This window comes from Pezoporus wallicus, unplaced genomic scaffold (genome assembly GCF_028554395.1).
Source record: "Pezoporus wallicus isolate ANWC-B61680 ecotype Strahan unplaced genomic scaffold, APGP_CSIRO_Pwel_v1 scaffold_11491, whole genome shotgun sequence".
Lineage (NCBI taxonomy): Eukaryota > Metazoa > Chordata > Aves > Psittaciformes > Psittacidae > Pezoporus > Pezoporus wallicus.
Genome location: NW_026642649.1, coordinates 10,688,126 through 10,709,484, shown reverse-complemented (window position 1 = coordinate 10,709,484; position 21,359 = coordinate 10,688,126). Strand labels below are relative to the sequence as shown.

The window sequence follows — 21,359 nt, the reverse complement described above, 5'->3', positions numbered from 1 at the left end:
TTAGGAGCACCAAGGCAGAACAGGCATTCACTTAATACAGCATCTGTAGTTCTAATGCTAGGATGTAAATCCCGTTTTTCCCACCAACTGGACCCAGCTACTTCGAATCCACCTTTTTAGAGACATCATTGCAAACTGAACGTGGACGCTTTTCCCTTGGATTTTGCTTGGGATTGCTCCTGTATGAAATCATTTACGTTAACTGAAAATGGGAAATTCTAAGAGAAAATTAGCTAAAATCGGATTAACCAAAAAGCCAAAATTAAATGGAAACAAAACCTGTTAGTGTGGAACAGAAGTGCCCACACACAGGCTGGTTCCAACACAACTAATTGTATGTAGCAAAACCAACTGTTACTTTGGTTCCGGGATTTTTTGTGCCGATTTTGTGCCGACAGCACCTCTGTCGATTAAAATACAATTGTTCTGGTGATGCAAATATTTACAGCCACACTAAGGCCCTTTCAAATTGTCTCTGCAGTATAAAATAGACACAGCACTGCTGAAAATGAAGTCAGAAATAGCAAGGCCAGAGGCATCAAGGCCCTTCATATTTCATAAGGATTTTCAGGATACAACACTTGCCAATCGTATGAGGTAGAAGAAAGGAGAGGAGAGGTTGAAGGGTTTGCAGTGAAAAAGCAGATCATGGAAAGCAGAAGGAATACAGTAAATGAAAATCCACAAGTACAAATGGCAAAGGATCAAAGGTGAGGGGCTGTGTAGGAGGGAGGTGCTACTGATGCTCCCAGACAGGCAGGGATGGAAAAATTCCTTTAAAACTAAGCACCTGCTGCTTACGATTCGGGCTTCAAAATTACAAACCATGTCAGTAAAAGCATTTTGCTTTGCAGTTTAAAGGGGACCTAAAGGAAAGAGCCGACGTATTAGAGGTGGAAAAAAAGAGAATGGGGAAATATTTTAGCAAAACTAATCAGCACACATGTATGGTGGGATATTGCTTAGGCATGGCTGGCTTCAATCAGACTTTAGCTTTTATTACCCAGGTTTTCAGTGCTTTCTTGAGCAAAGGGAGACACTTTTTAGTTTAGTTTTGTTTAGTTTAGTGAGGGGCCGGGCAGCTGAGCTTTGGATGGCTTCCTAACCTTGTGCCTCATTCCTCTTCGTGGGTGTGTCTGACTTCAATTTCTGTTTCTTAATCCTACTCTAGTCTTTGTGGGTGAGGAGAGATGATTTCTGACTCTTTTGCCCATCGTAGAACACAACACTGAAATCCTTCTGATGGAGTAAAGGCTGGCAAATACCAGAAACCACAAGAACTTAGATCCAGAACCAGCCTATACTTAACTGCCATACACATGCTCACATTGGCATGCCTGCACAACCAGAAACCAAACTGAAGGCTTCCTCATTTGAAACGGCTTTCCCCTGCCCCACACTGCTTTGATATTTGAAAACTGATGAGCTGAATATCACATGTCAGGGATTGGCAGCAGACAATGGAAAGCCATAAAGCTGTTCCCAGTCCTTCACACTGAGACAGAGCTGATCAAACTGTCATTTATTAATCAGTGGAATAAACCAACCTAATCTGCTGTGTGCCCTCTATCTGTTCTCACTCCCAGACTCCAATTTAAGCACTCTGTTTCGCTTTAAAGAATTTAAGATTAACCTGATGATTGCTCTTAAATAGGAAATAGAAAAAAAGAAAAAAGTGGCTAAAAGGAGTTATATGTGTATGCAGAGTTTTACTTTCCCCTGTTCAGTGAAGGGATGCTCGCTCTTCTTGTCTGCTTTGAATACCAGATGTCTCTGCACAGTCAAATTGAGACGTCCTGAAAGAGGAAGATTTTCAGATGTCCTCAGCTTTTTCTGGAAACTGGGCCCCTTTAAAGATGTCTCAAGTATGACACTCAAAAACAGAGCTGTCCCAGATTGCACAGTGCTTTTCAAAACCCAGCCAGCATTTTTAGTAGCCTATGCCTCAAGGAGTCTGGGCACCTCACCCAAAAAGAGCTAAAAATGTAATTTGCAGTTCTTCAAGTAATCCAAAACAAAGTATCAAATCCCTTCCCATCTTCCTTTGCCAGGGAAAGTCCCCGTGCACTGGAACTGGCCTCATTCTGCTGCACAAGGGACTGCAGAAGTAAATGGAGGGTGGAGTGGGAGAGCTTTTGGAAGAGTGATCAGGCTGTGCATAGTGCTCAGCCCTACTTAATCACAGATGCCTTGCTTGAGAATCGAGTTCCAAATATTTCCATGGTGCTCAAACACAGTTACCTGGCTGTCTTCTGTGCTGAAGTATTTCAGCCACCACAATTTCCTTGCCTGTGCTGCTGCTGATGGCTTTTTCCATTATTTTAATACTCGCTCAGCAGATACTTACTTGGTGTGGGTCACTAACCAGGCAAGAAAGTATCATCCGACTGTTGAATTTTCCAAATGTGAAGGTTTTTATGCCTGCGTATTATGGCCACAGAGGAACAGTCTGAAGATGTGCAGAATGAATGTGCATGGCAATATGAATACAGCACATGACAGATGCATAATTTGACATCTAACTACACGTCTGATCTTTGCCTTTTTTATAACATTACACCTCTTCTGAGACCTAATCCTTGGGCTAAAACAAGGGATTGTTGAGGAAAAATCAGTCAATGTAAAAGTCTTAAGAAGTGATTGAAAATAGTTTTGCTACAGGTGAATTGATGAAGGGTTTAATTTCTCAGTCTCTTAACAGGCTAAGATGGATGTTGTAGCATATTAATCATCCTAAATAAATTAATAAATCATCGGTACTAGTATACAGATGGGTTGTGGTGAGGTTAGGGAACTAAAGCAAAACAGTGTGATAGGCTGCTTCTGTCATAAACCATTTGCCACCCAGCTCACTTTCTATTCTGGCTATCAGCTGTTGCTGCCAAAGGAGCTGTTACAGCAGATTTTAATACCATCAGACAGGAATGCCAGGTAGACCTGTGGAACTGACAGTTCTGGCTAGAGAAGAATGATTGGAAGCATCACAAATAACCGACTTAACGTAAATTCCCATTACAGGGTGTACTGAACAGAGCTGGTCCACTCTTTAGAGGTATAAAAGGGGACGTAGAAAAATGCTTTTTCTTCTCTGCAATAATCTGTGCCCTGTTCTGATTTCCACGTCTACAGAGGGGCACAGAAATAACTAGGCAAAGACTCCAAGGACAGGCCACAGAAAAATGTTCCCTAGGAGGTGGAAGATGAGACTTGTGAAACTTGTAGGGTGTTTGCGAACAATAAACGCAGTTTTAAGAGTTGCTTAGGAGAGTGTTTTGAAAATTCTTTCAAATTTGTGTTAAAAGAAGGCCCCAAAGTTTTGAATTTGTAGTTACTTTTACCAGTTTAGTTATTTTTACCAGCCTCCTACCCTGGAGAGTGCCGCTTTAGCAAGTGATTGGAGAGAAAATTATACCCACCCTTAGGGTTTAATAAAGGATCAGGCTGTGTATGTTCTTCAGTGTGCATAGTTTTGCATCCCTGAATCAAAAGATTTGAATCAACTTCAGGTATTCTGGCTTCAGCTCGTCGCCTGAAGTGTAAAGAATAGCTCATCTGCAAGGAAGAACTCATCTGCTCCCACTCTGATGATGCACAGCTGGCCAAGAGGATTACTTTGGGGGTCTCTGAAGAGCTGGAGAATCTAGCTGGAGACAGGACACAGGAAAGAACAAATTGGTGTACTGAGGAGACACAGGCACTTTCTGGGTTGGCTAGCGTGTCTTATTCCAGCATGCAGGGTCATACTAACCACAAGGCACAGGGCTTGTAAATAGTTTTCACCAGGCTCAGTAGGAGGGACCGGAGGAGCTTCTTGCCTTCCTTCACAGCTGGGGGCATGATTCAGCTTCCACGACCATGTGAGCGTGTTGCAATGGGGCAATTCTCTGTCCTTACAAGAGGCTTGTTTCAGGTAGCGTTGTGATTTTTCATGTTCCACATTAGGTTTCGTACTTCTCGTGAATTACTCTCCTTAAGATACAGTAACTAAGACATTTGGGTTTACAATAAAGATGTCTACCTGAAACAATGTGTGGTTTGACCTGCTACGTGTCAGAAGGGGATTCAGGTAGGCCGTGTTAACCCCAGCCCTGTGTATGGGAACAGTTTTGCTTATGGACATTTGTGAAATTCATATGTTCTGTGCCCAGAAATACTTAGTATGATCATATAGCCTGACCTCCTGCCTAGCACAGCCCTTTCAGCCTCACCCATAACTTCTGCATTAGGTACACATTTCGTGGTTAACACATCTCATGTGGTGGGATTATATATTGAGCTTTGTACTGATTGGATTATGAGTTGAGACAAATCATGGTTTTATCTTGGATTTTCAGTACTTTAGGCTTGCCTCTGTATGTTTTTCCTTTTAGAGTTTTGCAGGGCTTCTCCTAGTTACTCTTCTTTGCCATCTAGTTCTTCAGCTCCTTCCTGCAAGAACAATTTATGTTAAGCTAGAAGTCTCTTCATTTCCTTACTTGGGGTTTGCACAGCCTGAGTACATCTTCCACAGCACTGAAGGAAAGATGCCTAGAAGTTGTTCCATGAACACTGGAACTAGATACTGTTTTCCTTCAGACTTACATCCTCTACAAACTGTATATGTAATCCTTATAATAACTTTTGAACTTTCCTCATGTTCTTTATACCTTGTCTCTCCAGTGAAGGACACTATCTGCTAGGTGACTCTTACAGAACTCTCTCTGTACTTCCTGGTGAGCCATTTGCGGCCAATAAGAATATATAACAGCTGCGTTCTTTGGGGTTTTTTAATGTCATCAGGGCAGTAATTTGGGTGTCTGTCCTTCAGCAGTTGCCAATTTTCACAACAGTGGTAAGAACTTAATTTTCCTTGGGATTTCTACACTTCTGTCAAGATTGACAGGTTTGGAAGTTACTGTGTGTGGTGCGGACAAGGCAGACAAACAGATGATTAGAAAGACAGCACAGACACGTAAACTTGTTTCCTTAGGAAACGGAGCTACAGATTATTACCTAGGGAATTTATGGTTCTTTAAAATTGCTACCTCTGGGTATTCTTTCTAGTCATCTTCCTTCCTGTCTTTGAATTTTCTTTTAAGGTCTTTGGGGGTTTCGGGAAGGAGTGGGGCCGTATGAGTCTGGACAAAAAAGTTAGGCCACATTTTGAGCATTGTGAAGCAGTACCTGTGGGAAGCAGTAGACACCACCTTACTGCAACTTTCTCACAGCTTTTTGGTGCCAAAAGTCCTCTCACAAAATTGCATTGTTTGAACGGTGCAATTATGCGGGATTACTCTCAAATATGCAACCAGAGTGACTGCTAAATGATTTCCTTTACTCCAGCACTCATGCAAGATTAATTAGGTACAGTCAGTATGGTGACACTTTGAAAACGTAAAGCATTATATAAATGTTGAGTGGTATTTGCACTGATTATATCCAGGATGTTGGTTGATAGGAAATACATAAAATGTTGGTTTTTTTTTTTAATGCATTTCTATATATGCAGCTTCAGGTAAGAAAGTACTTTTATAAATGTGCTTGGCAAAGGGGTTTAAGAATTATGTCATGGATGCTTTGAATGCCGAAGTGTGGGTTCAAAAGTTGCCTGATTTTCAAACGCCCATCTATGGCTATCACACATGAACTAGATTTATGCTCTGCCTTTCAATTCATTCTCCCCACAATACTTCACTCTACATTCTCTCCTCTTGTGATGCTGGATGGTCCTTATAGCTCTCTCATGGCAGAGACCATTGGCCAAAAGAGAAAAGGTAAACAGATGGCTTGTAGATATTTCTAGCATCGACACTATTTCCTGCCCTGGTGATTTTACTGTTTACTACTCCTGTTTACTGATTTAGTTATAGCTGTGTTTGCATGGCACCTAGAAGAAGGTTTACTTTATTTTATTACCATTTGAAAAAGTTTGCCCATCCGCTCCACTCTCAGTTACTCATTCCTACTTATCCTGCCAAAGTTTTCCACCCTCTCAGCTGTGCTGGATGCCAAGTGAACACTTTGTGTGGCTGTGCTCTAAGTGGGGGAGGAAGTGGAAGCTGCAGTGAGGGAAGGAGGAGCAAGTCTTTGAATATTATCTCCTTAATTGCTTTTTTCCAAATCTATTACGAGTTGTTCTTTAAAGGTAAATCAGCAGCTCTAATGTAATGCAAAAAGGAAGGATTTTTACCAGCAATTAAATAGATTCCTGAAAAGTCCCCCAAGCTCCCAAACTTTCAGATCTGTGGTAAGAAATAGAAAAATGTGGGAGTTCCCTAGTTAAGATGAAGTGCATCGTTTATTCTGGAGATTTTCTTGAAGCCTGTGTGCACTACTTGTACTCGTAGGACTTTTAAATGTGCTTTCTTGTCTGTGTGTTCTTTTCTACTTTATGTCCATCAAGGGGAAGAAGCCTGGTATAAAGGCAGTGTAGCCAAGCTGGGCTGTACTGTGTGCTCAGGCACCCCATCTTCTCAGCTATGAATAGCAGACTGACAGAAGTCAATCTCTTCCAAAGGGAAGAGACCAAACATTCAAAATGAAGTCTCCCTGGTCTAATCCTGGTAACATATCCCTGCACACATGACTTATAATTCTCAAATATCCTTCATGGTAGCCATGAAACTCCTCTTGCTGATTTATTCTTTATTGTTTTCCTTTTCATTGCCTTAAAAGTCACTGCTTGTTTCCTGCTGATCCTCCTTTAGGCCAGTTTCATAACCATCTGACTGCATGCTCCGAACACTTGACCTGTACCATATATGGGATCTGGGTCCAAATGTATTGGCTCTGGGCCATCTCTGTTGACTGTTGATGATACTTCATTGAAATTGCAAAACTGTTATGTAGCAACACCGTGTTACTGGAAGAGGCACAAGTGTTTCATTTGTGTGGTGGGTTGACTGTGGCTGGATGCCAGGTGCCCACCAAAGCTGCTCTATCACTCCTGCTAGGTAGGGTGAGAAAATATAACAAAAGGCTCATGGTCGGTATAAGGACAAGGAGGGAGATCATTCACAGCTACTGTCATGGGCAAAACAGACTCAGAATTACTCCAGTGTGGGGTACCTCACAGCAGACAGTCCCCCACAAAATTCTCCGTGTGAGTCCTTCCCATGGGCTGCAGTTCTTTATGAACTGCTCCAGCATGGATCCCTTCCATGGGTGCAGTCTTTCAGGAACAGACTGCTCCAGTGTGGGGTCCTCCATGGGCAGCAAGGGCACAGCCTGCCTCACTATGGGCATCACCATTGGCTGCAGGGGAATCTCTGCTCCAGCACCTGGAGCACCTCCTCCTCCTCCTGCACTGACCTTGGTGTCTGCAGAGCTGTTCCTCTCACACATTCTCACTCCTCTCTCTGGCTGCAGTTGCTCCAGCACAGTAACTCTTCCCCCTTCTTAAATACATTCTCCCAGAGGTGCTGCCACCATTGCTGATGGGCTTGGCGTTGGCGAGGGATGAGTCTGTCTTGGGGCCAGTTGATAGTGGCTCTGTTGGACATGGGGGAAGCTTCTATCAGCTTCTCACAGAAGCCACCCCTATAGCTCCCCTATGCCCCCCACTGCTACCAAAACCTTGGCGTACAAACCCAATACAGTTGGTTTTCAGTTGATTTCTACATGTATATAAACTACTCTGTGAGCTGGGGTGGAACTAATGAACAAGTGGGGTTGGGTTTCTCATTGCTCTTTCTTGCAAATGTAGGTATGTTGCAAACAGAATGTGTACACATGCATTAGCTCAAACTTCCCATTTCTTTTTTCCTTGTCCCACTTGAATAATAATGAATAATCATTACTTTGCCTGAGCTTGGCTGTCCGCAGGCCTGATTCCCTCTACGTAGGTTTGAGAGCTGGATTGCTTCAGTATGCTCTAACCTGTGCTGTAGAAAAAGTGTTACCCTGTGACTGCTGTACAGAGCTGCAGGACTGTTATTTGTTAGGACAAAGCAAAGGTTATTACCTTTATCCACATTTATATACTGTGCTTTGCACAGTTGCCATTGTGGTTGCAACTGATACAAATTTTGATTTATTGTTGCACTGTTAACTCTTGTACATTACGTGGTGTACGCAGCATGTGTTTTAGCAATGTGCCAAAGTCAAGATGATAATAATAATGGAAGAAGATTAGCCCAGAATTTAAATGTGGTGAAAGCGCTCTTTGGATTACTGGCAATGAGAATCAAATCAAAAAGAGAAACAGGCTCCTTTTAATTTAACAGGACAAGAGTAAATCACAGCTACTGCTCATTCCTTCATTGCTTTTTTTCAGGTGACCATGTGTCCCTTTAACTACATGGCTGAATTGAGTATAGGGTCCTGCTCACAGCCAGGATGCCCAGGTGACTGCAGTCTTACCTCTTCCACCCTCTTACCTCTTCCAACCAGTAACCCTGCTTCTACCCTAGCAAAGGCCTGTTTTCATCTGCAGGGCTCCCTGTAACTCACCCACATGCAAATGCTTCTGACCTTAATTAAAGCAGTTCACCTCTTTCTGCCTCAAGGGATGGTTTCCTCATAAGGCAGTTGTGTTTAATTAGCATTTGCATAGCATTCTGCTGGTTGCTTTCCTGGAGCGTTGTTCAGTAGGAGCGTGGGATTGCTGAAGCCTGACTGGCAAGCTTTGCACCCTCCTAATTGACACAGAAGCCAAGTAGAAGTTACACAAGGAAAGAACAGAGAATCGTTAATGATGGATCATTAGCAAGTAGCTCCTTTGAATGCATGCAGATAACTTTATAACTCTATCAAAGTGAAAAGTAGCGTGATGAATTATGCATCAGACAATAAAAGCTCAAGGAAGACACTGGTTTTATAATTGCTGTGCAATTTTCTAGCATGCTCTAGTTTGTAAGATTAATTTTCTTTGGGGAGCGTGAAGCATTCTATGCCTGTTGTACACTTAATGTCAGTTTTGGGTTTCTCTCATTAGAGGTTTTATTCTGTGTCTTTTCGTATCACTGCAAAAATTCCCAGGGTGAGAGGCACAGCTTTTATACTAGCAAAAATGTTCAGAAGCAAGTGAGAAGTATAGCTACTAAACTAGTTCCTTTGAGGTTTGCTGATGTCTCAGTATAAAAAAGGTCTCAGATACACACATCTGAAATAAGATTGCTTTATACCTGTATATTAGTATAATTTTTAATAGAAATTGCCCAGTCATTTTGTGGCTTTGTTGAATTTCTAGACTAATAAATCTCTAAGGGGCATTTTTGCTCTGAAATCATCTTCAGAAGCATTTCAGTTGGCACAAATAGACCATTCCTGTGGCTTGCGCTAGTGCCAGTTCAGCCCTCAGTCAGTCCTAGCAAGAGGAATTAATACAAATATTGCCTAGTGATGTCACCTGTCTCTTTAAAATGTACTGATCTCTCACTTGAGATTTCCTCTGAAAACTGAACTGTATTCAAAGTGAGTAGAATTAGAGGAATAAGTTAATTGAAAAGTTATCCCTGATGTGAGCTGTATCGTAGCTTTGATGACTATTAGTGGGTGAAAGGGACTGTGAGAGATCATCTGATCCATCAGTAAGCCCCAGGGATGAGCCATAAAATCAGCTATGTTTGAATAATTCTTTACTGAAGACCGGACTAATAAGAACTCCACAACCTCCTTGTATGCCCTGTTTCAGCATTTTTCTATCCCTGCCATTATAAATGTTTTCTTTTATAATTTTCTAGTACCTCACTTCAGGTTCCTTTGTTGCAATTTAAATCAGTTATTTCTGTGCTGGGTTGGGTTGGGCTTTTTTAATATATTATTTGAAGACAAAAGCTATTTTTCCCTCTCCTTTCTCTTCTAAGTCCACAATCCCACTTTGTTCAGACTGTCCTGTTTTCACTGATTGTTTAGGTCGGCGTCCTCTAGAACCTCTTCAGGTGTTCCAGATGGCTGTACAGTGGGAGCACCACACTAGGCACTGCTCCAGCTGCCACCTGCCAGCTCTAACTAGAGCAAAAAGATTATTCGATGTGTCCTGCAGGCTTATCTCTTGTTTGTATGTGCCTGTATGACGCTTGCCTTTTTCACAACAGCATGATGTTGTTGACTCATCCTAACTTTGTGATCTAGAATAATCCCTAGCTACTGCTACCTTGCTATTTGTCCCCTGCCCTCTGTTTGTATAATTAAATGCAGTTCCCTCCAATTGGCATTGCTGAACTTCACCCTGCATTGTCAGACCTTTTTTCCAGTGTAGCCAAGTCATTGAAATCTGCTTCACAGTTAGTCTTAGCTTGAAGTCCTCAGAAACCTGAGCATGTATGCTCTCAGTTCCATCAGCTGTCCCACTAAAAATTATGGAATCACAGAATGATTTGGGTCAGAAGGGACCTTAAAGCTCACCCAGTTCCAATCCCCTGCCACAGGCAGGGACACCTTCCACCAGAGCAGGTTGCTCCAAGCCCCGTCCAACCTGGCCTTGAACACTGCCAGGGATGGGGCAGCCACAGCTTCTCTGGGCACCCTGTGCCAGTGCCTCAGCACCCTCACAGGCAAGAGCTTCTGCCTAACATTTAATCTAAACCTCCTCTCTGTCAGTTTAAAGCCATTCCTCCTTGTCTTGTCACTACAGGCCCTTGTAAGAAGTCCCTCTCCAGATTTGTCAGCCCCTTTAGGTACTGGGAGCTGCTCTATGGTCTCCCTAGAGCCTTCTCCAGGCTGAACAAGCCAAACTCAGCCTGTCTCCAGGCAGCCTGTATTTGTGCTTGGGATCGCCCCAACCCAGATGCAGGACCTTGTGCTTGGCTTGGTTGAACTTAATGAGGTTGCCATCAGCCCACCTCTCAAGTGTGTCAAGGTCCCTCTGGATGGCATTCCTTCCCTCCAGTGTGTGAACTGCACCACACAACTTGGTGTTGTCCGCAAACTTGCTGAGGGCACACTCAGTCCTGCTGATACATGCTGCCAGCAAAGATGTTAAACAGCATCAGTGCCAATACCGATCCCTGAGGAGCACTGCTCGTCACTGGTCTCCACTTGGACATCGAGCCGTTGACCGCAACTCTCTGAGTGTGAACAGCCAGCCAATGCCTTTTCCACCAAGTCGTCCATCCATCACATCCATCCCTCGCCAATTTAGAGACAAGGATGTCGTGTGGGACAGTGTCAAATGCCTTGCACAAGTCCAGGTAGATGATGTCAGTTGCTCCTCCCTTATCCATCAGTGCCATGGCCCCATCATAGAAGGCCACCAGATTGGTCAGGCACAATTTGCCCTTAGTGAAGCCATGTTGGCTGCCACCAGTCACCCTGTTATTGTTCATGTGCCTTATGACTCAGAGTACCCCCATACATGTACCACTTGGAACAATAGGAAGGTTTTCTTAAAATTGGGCAGATTCTAAGTTCAGCAGTTTTGTATTAGGTGAACTACTTAAAACTTGCTTATTGTTACATTATTGAGAACTGGAATTTTTGTAGTCTATAATTCCAGAATATAACATTTCTGTGGTAAGGACTGTGATAAGACTGCTGTGAAAACGAGATACTTTCCTTTAAACTAACATAGACACTTCAATATAAATATGGGCAGTAACTTTTGAAAATGATTGCCCTCCTCTGCTTCTTTTACAGGACCAGGTGTCAGATACAGTGATTTTGCTATGTCACATCCGAAACCACCTCCTCTTGTCGGACAGCATACACTGGAGATACTGAAAGGCACACTGGGGTATGAGGATGATGCCATAGAAGAACTGCTCCGCACTGGTGCTGTGGCTCAGCATGAGGTCAGATAAGGAACATTAGCTACATTCCTTCACACTGAGTTCACCTTACTTTGTCCTCTCTTTGCTCCCTTCAGCTCCCCTAATGGGACTCAAAGAGAAGACATAATTTAATTCCTAATTTTCTTCCATGTGTGTTTGTATGATTTTAACACTGATGTATCAAATAAACAATCTCGTACTGTCTGCGTGAAAGATTTTCTTGTGGGAGGGTAAATGTAGCTATACGGTCCTGTGTGGCTACTTGTTTTCTGTACTTCATATGAGAAATGGAGTTCTTATCATAATTACAGTAATTGCTAAAATGTTTGTCCCCAGAAAGGCATAATGTTAGTGAAAAGAAGCAGAACCTTTAAAATCTGTATGCTAGACTTTCTACTTGCAGAAAACTGCCTTGTACAATTATTGTAGTGGAAAATCAATCATAGAATCATAGAATAGTTAGGGTTGGAGTGGTCCTTAAGATCATCTAGTTCCAACCCCCCTGCCATGGGCAGGGACACCTTACGCTAAATCATATCACCCAAGGCCTCGTCCAGCCTGGTCTTGAACACTGCCAGGGATGGAGCATTCACAACCTCCCTGGGCAACCTATTCCAGTGCCTCACCACCCTAACAGGAAAGAATTTCCTCCTTATATCCAACCTAAACTTCCCCTGCTTAAGTTTCAACCCGTTACGCCTTGTCCTGTCACTACAGTCCCTAATGAAGAGTCCCTCCCCAGCATCCCTATAGGCCCCCTTCAGATACTGGAAGGCTGCTATGAGGTCTCCACGCAGCCTTCTCTTCTCCAGAAATTTACAAATTGGTGACTGATCTGATTGACTTTGAACAGTCATGAAGACTTTATTCTTCTCTGGTATAAATCACGGGCAGAGTAACAATTGCAAAACTCACTTCTGTTCCCTGGTATTCCAAATTACCAGTACGTCTTTATATTACATTGCATGGTCATGACAGTCCCAGCGTGTCCCAGCAGAAATAAGCTGAAATTGGCACAGTTCTTTAGTTATGAAACAAGCCTATTCCAAGACTAGTTGAGAGACAAACTATGATTGAATAGTCTTTTGTAATTTTACTCAGGAAGGCCCAGGGTAGTGTTGGTTAAACATCGATCCACACAAAACCACATGCTGAGTGTCAAATGCCAGGACCTGCCAGACTTCTCAGTCTGGTTCTGTGAGTAGGTAGCAATCCCTATCTTTGCCTTTAGCTGCCATCCAAAGCATCTTCTACTATGGAGAAAACACAATTTGAGATCTGTGCAAAACTTCTGACTCAGTCCCACCCTCATGATTAAAACACGGCAAGTGTTGACAAACCTGCCTCAAATGTAGTAATACCATATCCTGCAGTAGGGTCACTCTGAAGAGCAGGGCACCATGCACTGCAGGAAGGTGGAAGATTTTGATCCGTGGCAAATAGCAAGGAAAAGATTAAAGAAGAGTCATTTGTTCTGCACAAACCAATTTGGCAGTACTCCACTCACAGAAGGCAGGCCATGCTCCTCTATCGCGGTATATAACTTAGAGCTAAAGTAAACTCAGCCTATGGGAAGGGCCTAGCCTTTGTTGTGTGCACCCTGGGGGTGAGGCAAAGCCTTTCTGTTCCTAGAGCTGAATAAAACTAACTCAAATTGACACTCAACACACAATGTCCGCATTTCTCTCAAGTATCGGAAATGGGCCTGGCAATGGAACTGGCTTGTCACTTTGCTTCCACTCTAACAAACAACATCCTCTGTATTACATTTGAACTTCACCACTCTGCATTACCTTCTGGGGGAAGAAAAGAAGTTATTACATAATCAAATTGCAGTGGAACCCCACTGTGGTTGCTCATTTTTGAAGCCCAGTGTGTTTTGGTTCATTTGTTTGCTTGTTTTCTCTGTGGTTTTGTATTCTGTTTTTTTCAGATCTTCTTTTTTTTTTTTTTCCCCTTTTTTTTCTTCCTCTTGCACTGCATTCCTGGCACCAAACTCCATACTCCGTCCATGTGGTAAAGACATCATGAGATCCTGGAAGAGTGACTTCTAAAATAAATACAGAAATAAGTCTGAATTGAGAATAGGGACACCATAGGGGAAGAATTGAAACTGGATTGGAAGAGGTTTTGATGTAGTCCACCTTCCTTTTAATCTAAGGGGAACATCCTTTTCTTAATGAGAAAAGCAGTGTTTTGAATCCAGCTTCACATAAAACAGATAATCTGGGATTGAATTGAACTTTGTTTACTAACGAAAACTATTTAGTACTGTCAGATAACATTCACAAACACGTTTGCTGGTTTTACTTCATTAAGGGCTATTTTCTTCCCATTTCAAAGAAACACATGCATAAAATACAGCAAAATATTGCTCAGTTTTGTTCAAGGATTCTAAAAAATTACTTTTTTCTGTGCTTTTCCAGGCAATGGAAATAGCTAATCACCACATATCCAGCTACAATAAATTGGCAGAGCTTCTTTGACTTGAACGTAACAATGCTGGTTTAAATCAGCTGAATATCAGGCTATTAACTCCATAATGTATTTCGTGCAGAGTTCACACGCAAACAGTGTTTCCCTTTTTCTTTTTTTAGTGTTTTCCCTCTGCTATGTTGCTGACAGCCAAATGCCTAAAGGGATAATCAGAGGTGTTATTTTGTCTCACCTCTAGTACTTACTGCAGTAGGAGAAATCCAGATACCATTTTTCAGTGTTATACAATCACACACAGGCTGTTGCTAACTCTTCTTCAAGTCAGAAATAAATTAAATCTTCAAATAGGTGGCTGTGTGGGAGCCTAAAAAGCTTCCAAGATCTGGTCATGAAATTTTGCCCTTTCACAAGGTTTAGTCCTTTGATTTTGGGTGAGTTGGAAGACAGTTAAATAATTGTCCTGATAATATCCAAGCTGTTATATAGTGCTCTTTTCCTTTAAAAATGAGCAAATCAGTGAAGAAAAAGAATATTTACAAAATTTACTGCATTCTTCCCAAGAATCTTCTTGAATACGTGTCTCTGGAGTTCAATTGCTTTTTGACAATCTTCTTGTACTTTCAAAATGGTTTTCTCTTGTACTGCAAAACTGGAAATCAACCATCACATGGGATTCTGGATCTCATAAACTGAGATCCCTCCAATTTCAAGGAAGGGATGTAGTTAGGAATGACTACACAGCTGCCTCTGGCAATGAATGTTTGTTTTTCACTGCTTAAATTGGAAAGGAATCTGCTGGTGCTGCCATGATGTGTGTGTGGTATTTGCTTTAATTTGACTTGATTTACACATCACTGTATTAATCACTTTATTAATGTAAAGCTTCTCTTTATTAAAAAACAAGAAAGAAGAAAGAGATATAAGACATACCTGTTGTCTGGTTCAGAGCTGAACCCATCTAAAGCTGTTTGCCAGGAAGCTATAACCACCATTGGAAAAGGAGGTTTCCATTTTGATGTCTGTTCTGACTCCATGGTCCATAGCCCCTTTGGCTCCATTCTCTGCACAGGGGGATCCCATTATTCTTGTAGTATCTTCACCATGAAAAATGTTTCCTCAGCCCTCCTCATGTAACACTCTTCCTTTCTTTTCCTTGCAAGCTAGTAAAGCTCTTCACCAGGTATAAATCACCCAGAAAACTGCAAAATTGGTGGAGTCAGGCTGGTTTTGCATAGCCTGAGGATCTTGCTGAGGGATATTTTAATGCATCAAAGGAAAGTTCTCATCAACCAACAGGCAAATGGACATTAATGGATCTTTCTTGCTCCTACACAGCTCATTTTCCTGGTATCCCTTCTTCAGAATCTTCCCAGACACTTGGGAAGTCCCTGCATGCTTGTCTGCAATGAGCTGACATTTAAAAGGGGGTCTTTTTTGATGAGTGACCAGTTGGAACCAGTTACCATTAGCAGAAGCCCACCAGCCTCAGCAGCTATCCAGCCTTTATGTAAAGGCCAGTGAAGCCATGTTCATGCGAAGATTGATCTGCTGAAAGGGATCACTTAATTGTGCTGGAAGGCAAATGCTCCTTTCCTTCACAGGTTTATAAGGTCAAAATCAACAGAAAATAATTTATTTTGTAATTATTTCTTTTTTTTGTAATACAAAAACAAGCAGAGAAAAATATCCCCGTTCTTGACTTACATACAAAATATAAAGCTTCTCCTTTTTCAAGTTCATTGAAATAGAGGCTTTTGATGCCTGTTGATATTAATTGGAGTTTTGACCTTGCTTCTCCAAAGATTAAAGCTCAGCCAAAGATGTCTAATGACAATGTGCTGAGGCTAAAGTAGCAGTCAGAATAAGTCTTGCAGTGAGTGTGCATGCCTACTCAATAACTGTGGAGAACACTTTCATTAAATTGTCATATAGCTCTGCCGCTTACAGAGTACTGTAAATCCTCAGCCTGGTGAACCTCAGATTAAAGGCAGCTAGTCATCTCTATGACTAACATGGTCATGATTTCTTTTAATATCTAAATGACAAGACATAGTTAATCCTTTGACCTACCTAACATTATAGCACTGTATTAAAACATATTTATTTCCCCAAAATGTATTAGAATGTATTTAATTGCCAAAAGACAGAGGGAAGGTAAAGTACTTTCAGAGTTCAGGAATGCTGGCACAGCTGCTCATATTTCATGTCAGTGACATTAAACAGTGCCAGATACAGTACTTTTCTTAACTGCTTGTACATTGAGTTTAATGTGGCCTGGTGAAATGCTAAACGCTATTAGCTGGTGAAAAAAAAAAACCCCAACCAACCTCAGAGCAGTTCCTGCAGGATCAAGTAACCTCCCTACACAGAGGTCTGCATGATACTGCCCAATGTGATAAAAATACACTGATAAACAGTGACATAGTCGCCTTTTTAAAGCTGACAACCAATCAATTCAATTACTGTATGGGTCTGTTGTGACTGGAATTTGGACCAGACTTGTGAGAAAAATGCCTGGGATCACATATGCCAAGGACCCATGAAACTTTTGCAACAAGATCTCTTGTTTTAGCATGTCAAGTATTGAAGGGGTGGCCAAGCAAGGGTTGAGGTGGGGACAGACAAGTTATTAATGTTTAGGTTTTTTTCCATTCTCCAGAGCTACAGATAAAAGTCAATTAGCAAGCACCAATTAGCCCCCAGTTAAAAAGGAATCATAGGGTAGAGGGTGAACTAAACTGCCTGCCTTAAAAGGCCTTCATGATGCTCCAGTTTACAGTGAGCAGTGTCACTGTAATTTACAGTGTTACTGCTAATTTACAAGGTCCTCAGGGAAGCAGGCTGGGAAGGAGCCCACTTCAGTGCAGTTGCTTCTGTGCTTCAGCTGTTTCACTATTTGTCTATCTAATAACTACCTCAAACTAGCCAAAAGAGCTTTAGAGTACAAGAAGAAATTTGAAGATATGTAACTTGGTAGACGAATGCATATGTAGCTCTCATCTAAAATGCACATCCATTTTAGGAGAAGCTAAAGTTTCATGTTAAAACGTTGCATATAGAAAAGCAGGGTAGTGTGTACATTTCCCTCTGATGCTCTCTTCTCCTGGAGGATTGACAAACGCAAACCTTGTGTGAGAAGTGATAGTTCTCTGATGAATTCTGTAGTCTTTTATCTGAAGCCTTTCTCTCTTCCAAAGCCACAAGTGAAGGCTTATAGCTGAAAGATGGAAATACTGATTCAGCAGTGCCACTGCAGAGCTTCCTGCGAGTCACAGTTCAAGTATCTCATGCTTGTTTCATCCTCAGGCCAAGTGGCCACGGGACTCCTGTGATATCTCATGTGAATTTGTCATGAGAGCACACTGTTTGCTTAATGGGAAATGCAATCTAGCCAGAGGAAAATGGGATCATGAAGCACTCACTCTACAAACTATACATGAGTCACTGGGGCACCCTTCTCCTGAATTCAGGTTTTCAGGAACAGCACTGTCCAACTGCCTGTACTCCTATCTAGTTGTGCCAGCTCAGTATAACATATCCACTCTACTAAATTCTCAGTGCTTTAGGGAATGTATTTGACAGGGAACAGCTTGAGATAGAGAAAAGACCTTAGGAATAATTAGGATTGAAGAGAAAACACTGCTTGAGACTTACACTCAGTTACACCTGTGTTGAGAGGAAACTCCACATTCTGTGGTATGGTAAGTAAGGCTGATGCATAATCTGCAGCCCTTGTGTGCAGCCCAAGCCTCCCCATACTTCTGCAGAACAGCTCTGGCTGTAACAGCAGCAGACCTGGCAGGAGCTTACATGACCAAACAGAATAGTAGTAGATACGGGTTGAAAATCAGTATTAACTGCCTTAGAGCTGTTGAGTTGTGAGGACCTGCTACTCTCAGTGATGTTAATTTGGTAAGAAATGTTAATTTGTTAACAAGTCTGCATTTCTTACTTTTGAAGAGTCTCTCCTGCTTACTGACTCATTTTATGTGGTTTTATGAACTTGCCTTCTTCAAATTCTCTCCTTACGGACCGGTTGTCCAATCTCCTTTGCATTTACAACTGTGTTTGTGGAGGTTTAGAGCATGTGTTTCCAAAGCACTGTACTTCTAACCAAGCAATAGATTCTCCTAAAGCATGAAAACTATTAGAAAACATTAAAGATCTATTTTGTGCTGTAAGCACTGGAGAATTAAAAGCCTAATCCATTGCCCTTTGAAGGCAATCAAGGGGGATTCAGATTGATTTCAGTGGACTTGGAGTCTGAACCTAAGTCAGCATCATGAATTTTTTTCACGTTTGTGAATATGCCAGATTGTATCATTTGCTTATAGACAAACTATTAACATATTTTATATCGGGAGATAACTTATTAGACACATTCCAGGTACACAAACCCTCATTTTTTTTAACTTCCTATGGGAAAAGCTTTTATATTTTAATACGCTGTCATACAGAAGCCTGGAACGGTTGGGGGTTTTGTTTCTTTGGTAGGGTTAAAAAGTGTTTCCTCTCTCTCTTGTCATTGCGCTTTCACTTTAAGTTATAATATGATCTAAAATTTAGGTGTTTCTTAAATGCCCCACAAGGCTTTATACAATATTTGTACTAGCATTACAGCCATACTATTAGCAATGTTAGTAGGTGACATTGGTAGAAGACTCATTTACTGAGCTGTGTTTGAAGAAAGGAGAAATTCTAAGCTTTTTTGTGAGTAGATAATTGTGAGAAATGTGGACTATTGCTAACCTTAAATACCCAAATACCCAGAATCAGACCCTGAAAGAGTCAGGAGCAGTTTAGAAATTCAGAAGAGTTCTAAAACCGCATGGTAGAACAGTGTACATCGATGAGATTTTAGAGGAAAAGAAGCAGTAGCAAGATTTGTGATAAAGTTGATAGAGCTGCTACATATTTGTCTGTGAAACAAAATGCAGGTCATTGCTGGCTTCCTTGTGGATCCGGAATCTGTCCAGCTTGGTTCCCTGGGCTTTAGGGAACTGATTTTGGGGAGGTTTTTTTAGGAGTTTGTTGGAAGTGAATTCTGCTGCTGATTTTTTCACTAGCTGGTTGTTGATAGTACTTCCTGGGCATTCAATCAACAGCTGAACGCTGGAATCCAGTTGCTGTTACTTGATAAATTGAAATAGATGCTCTTTCACGTTATGCATATGCATTCGAGTGGGTTGGATATGAACACTTGCAGTGTTGTGAAAATAAGCACTGTGGTGTTGAAAGCTGTCTTAATTGGACTGGTCAAGTGCATTCCCCACCTCTTTCTGCAAATAAAATCAAAGGCATTTCTTCCAGTTCTTCATAGAAGAAGGAACCAGAAACCAAACTCTTAAGTTAGGATGAAGATCGATCACAGCAGATTTCTCACAAGTTGAAATGGTGGAATTTATCATGGCTCTGCGGCCTTCCATAGCTTTTCAGGATATATCCTCGTGTGAAGAAGACTGGTCCAGTGTTTGCTGGGCTGAGGGCTATCAGAAAATCTGCATGCCATGGATTTCCTGTTTGATGTTGAGCAAGTCCCATTCCCTTCTTTTAAGCTGTCTGTATGTAGTTTGGTACTTTCCAATCGGAAGGACAAACCAGAGATTGCAAGCTGACCTGATAGCAGAGGCCATCTCTGTTTAGACAGATGGAATCCATTGTCTGTCTTGCAGAGCCATTGTGTTCATTTAAAAATGCATGTGTTGCAGCATAGCAGAGAAGTTAAATAGTTTTGCAAAGTGAGGACATTCTATTTTTTTCCCATAAAACCAACATGAACAACCGCAGTTTCCCAATCTCCCGTTCCTGAAGCAGAGAGAAGCCTCCCCAAAGGGCTTGTGAAAGACCTCCAGAGATCGTTTGGGTATAAACAGATAATATCTTTATACCTAATGGTTGCTTATGTAAAAAAAAAAACAGATCACAAACTTTTAGAGTTTGTCCTTTCTGGCAGCAACTGCAAAAAGTTCAGGAAGTTAATCTCGTTTTCAGACTGGGATAGTGACTTCAAGGTTAAGGAGGTTAACTGCAACCTATATTCCCAGGAAGAACTATTGGCAGCACTAGAAGCAGCTGGAAAAAGAAGGTGGTTTTTCTTGTAAGGTGAAAAAAAGTAAAGAAAGATACAGAGAAGAATCTGTCATATATGTTGCTGCGGTCGATCCTTCTGATAGCTCTGATAGTGATCGACAGTATTAAAGGTGTGGTGAATGATGACAGCCATGAAAAGGCAGAGAGCACTGGCAGCAACCCGGGCTAGCACAGTTGAGGGATTTCAGTTGGGATGCAGGAAAGCCTTAGGCACTGCGTGGCTGATAATCAGTGGCATGTGCCTGGTGGTTACCAAGCAGAGGAGTGAAATGACACAGGGGAGGACAGACATACGGACAGAGCATCAAGCAGGGCTACCTCTGCCACCAGGGCAAGGGGGAGCCCAGGGAGAACTGACTGCAATCCTTCAGGATCAGTTCTCTGGTCTGGAGGTACGTGCTGATCGCTTGGTTAGGAAACTTGCTAGAAGGGTGGACAAGAGACTTTGCCTTTTGAAAAGCAGAAGGTAACACTGTGTTCTTTTCCGTATTCCTCAAATGAAGGGCCTGATCCCATGCCAAGTGGAGCACATGGAATTACTCCCTTTGCCTTTGATACATTCTCACTCAGCGTTTCATTAATAGACTTGATTTTATAAAGTTTTTGGTCTTGAACTTTTCACTCCACCTTTCTCAGATAGAAAGATGGGACCCACACTTATGAATTTCAGATGGGTTTTTTTGCTTTCAAGGTGTGTGCATGGAGACCTCTGAACTTCCTGGACACAAATGATCATGAAATTTGGCCTACGCTTAAAAGTAGGTCTGAGTGATGCCAAAACGTTTTGAAAGTGAGTTTCAGTCTGATTATATTTGTAATGCTCCTATGAATTCCAGGAAATGCTGAAATATTTGAACTCCAGAAGAAGGGAAAGCAATGAAAAGTGGCTTGAAATCTTGCACGTTCCAATACAGAATACATCTTAAGCTGCCCAAGACTTGCTAAGCCTGTCATTCAAGCCTTGCTGATTTGTTACTGAAATCTTCCACCAGGGAAAAAAAAAAGGAAAAAAAAAGATTCCATTGGATTTCAGCTAATCCCCAGTTTTGCAGCCTGCTCTCAAACTGAAAAATAAAGAGAAATTGAATTACATATAGTCATGTCAAACCATACAGTGTAAATGAAAGTCAGCGTGGAACTGCA

General features: G+C 41.8%; 1 protein-coding gene across 2 annotated transcripts in view; it reads left to right on the top strand.

The window, feature by feature from the left end:
* The window catches only part of SUGCT (succinyl-CoA:glutarate-CoA transferase), a 312,163-nt gene extending 300,269 nt beyond the window's left edge, over positions 1-11,894 (top strand). For both annotated transcript variants that reach the window (XM_057431629.1, XM_057431630.1), the window contains one exon: positions 11,557-11,894. In XM_057431629.1, the coding sequence (XP_057287612.1) occupies positions 11,557-11,720 (164 nt within the window). In that variant the 3' untranslated portion in view covers positions 11,721-11,894. The remainder of the gene's footprint in view (positions 1-11,556) is intronic.
* Positions 11,895-21,359: the final 9,465 nt, after the last annotated feature.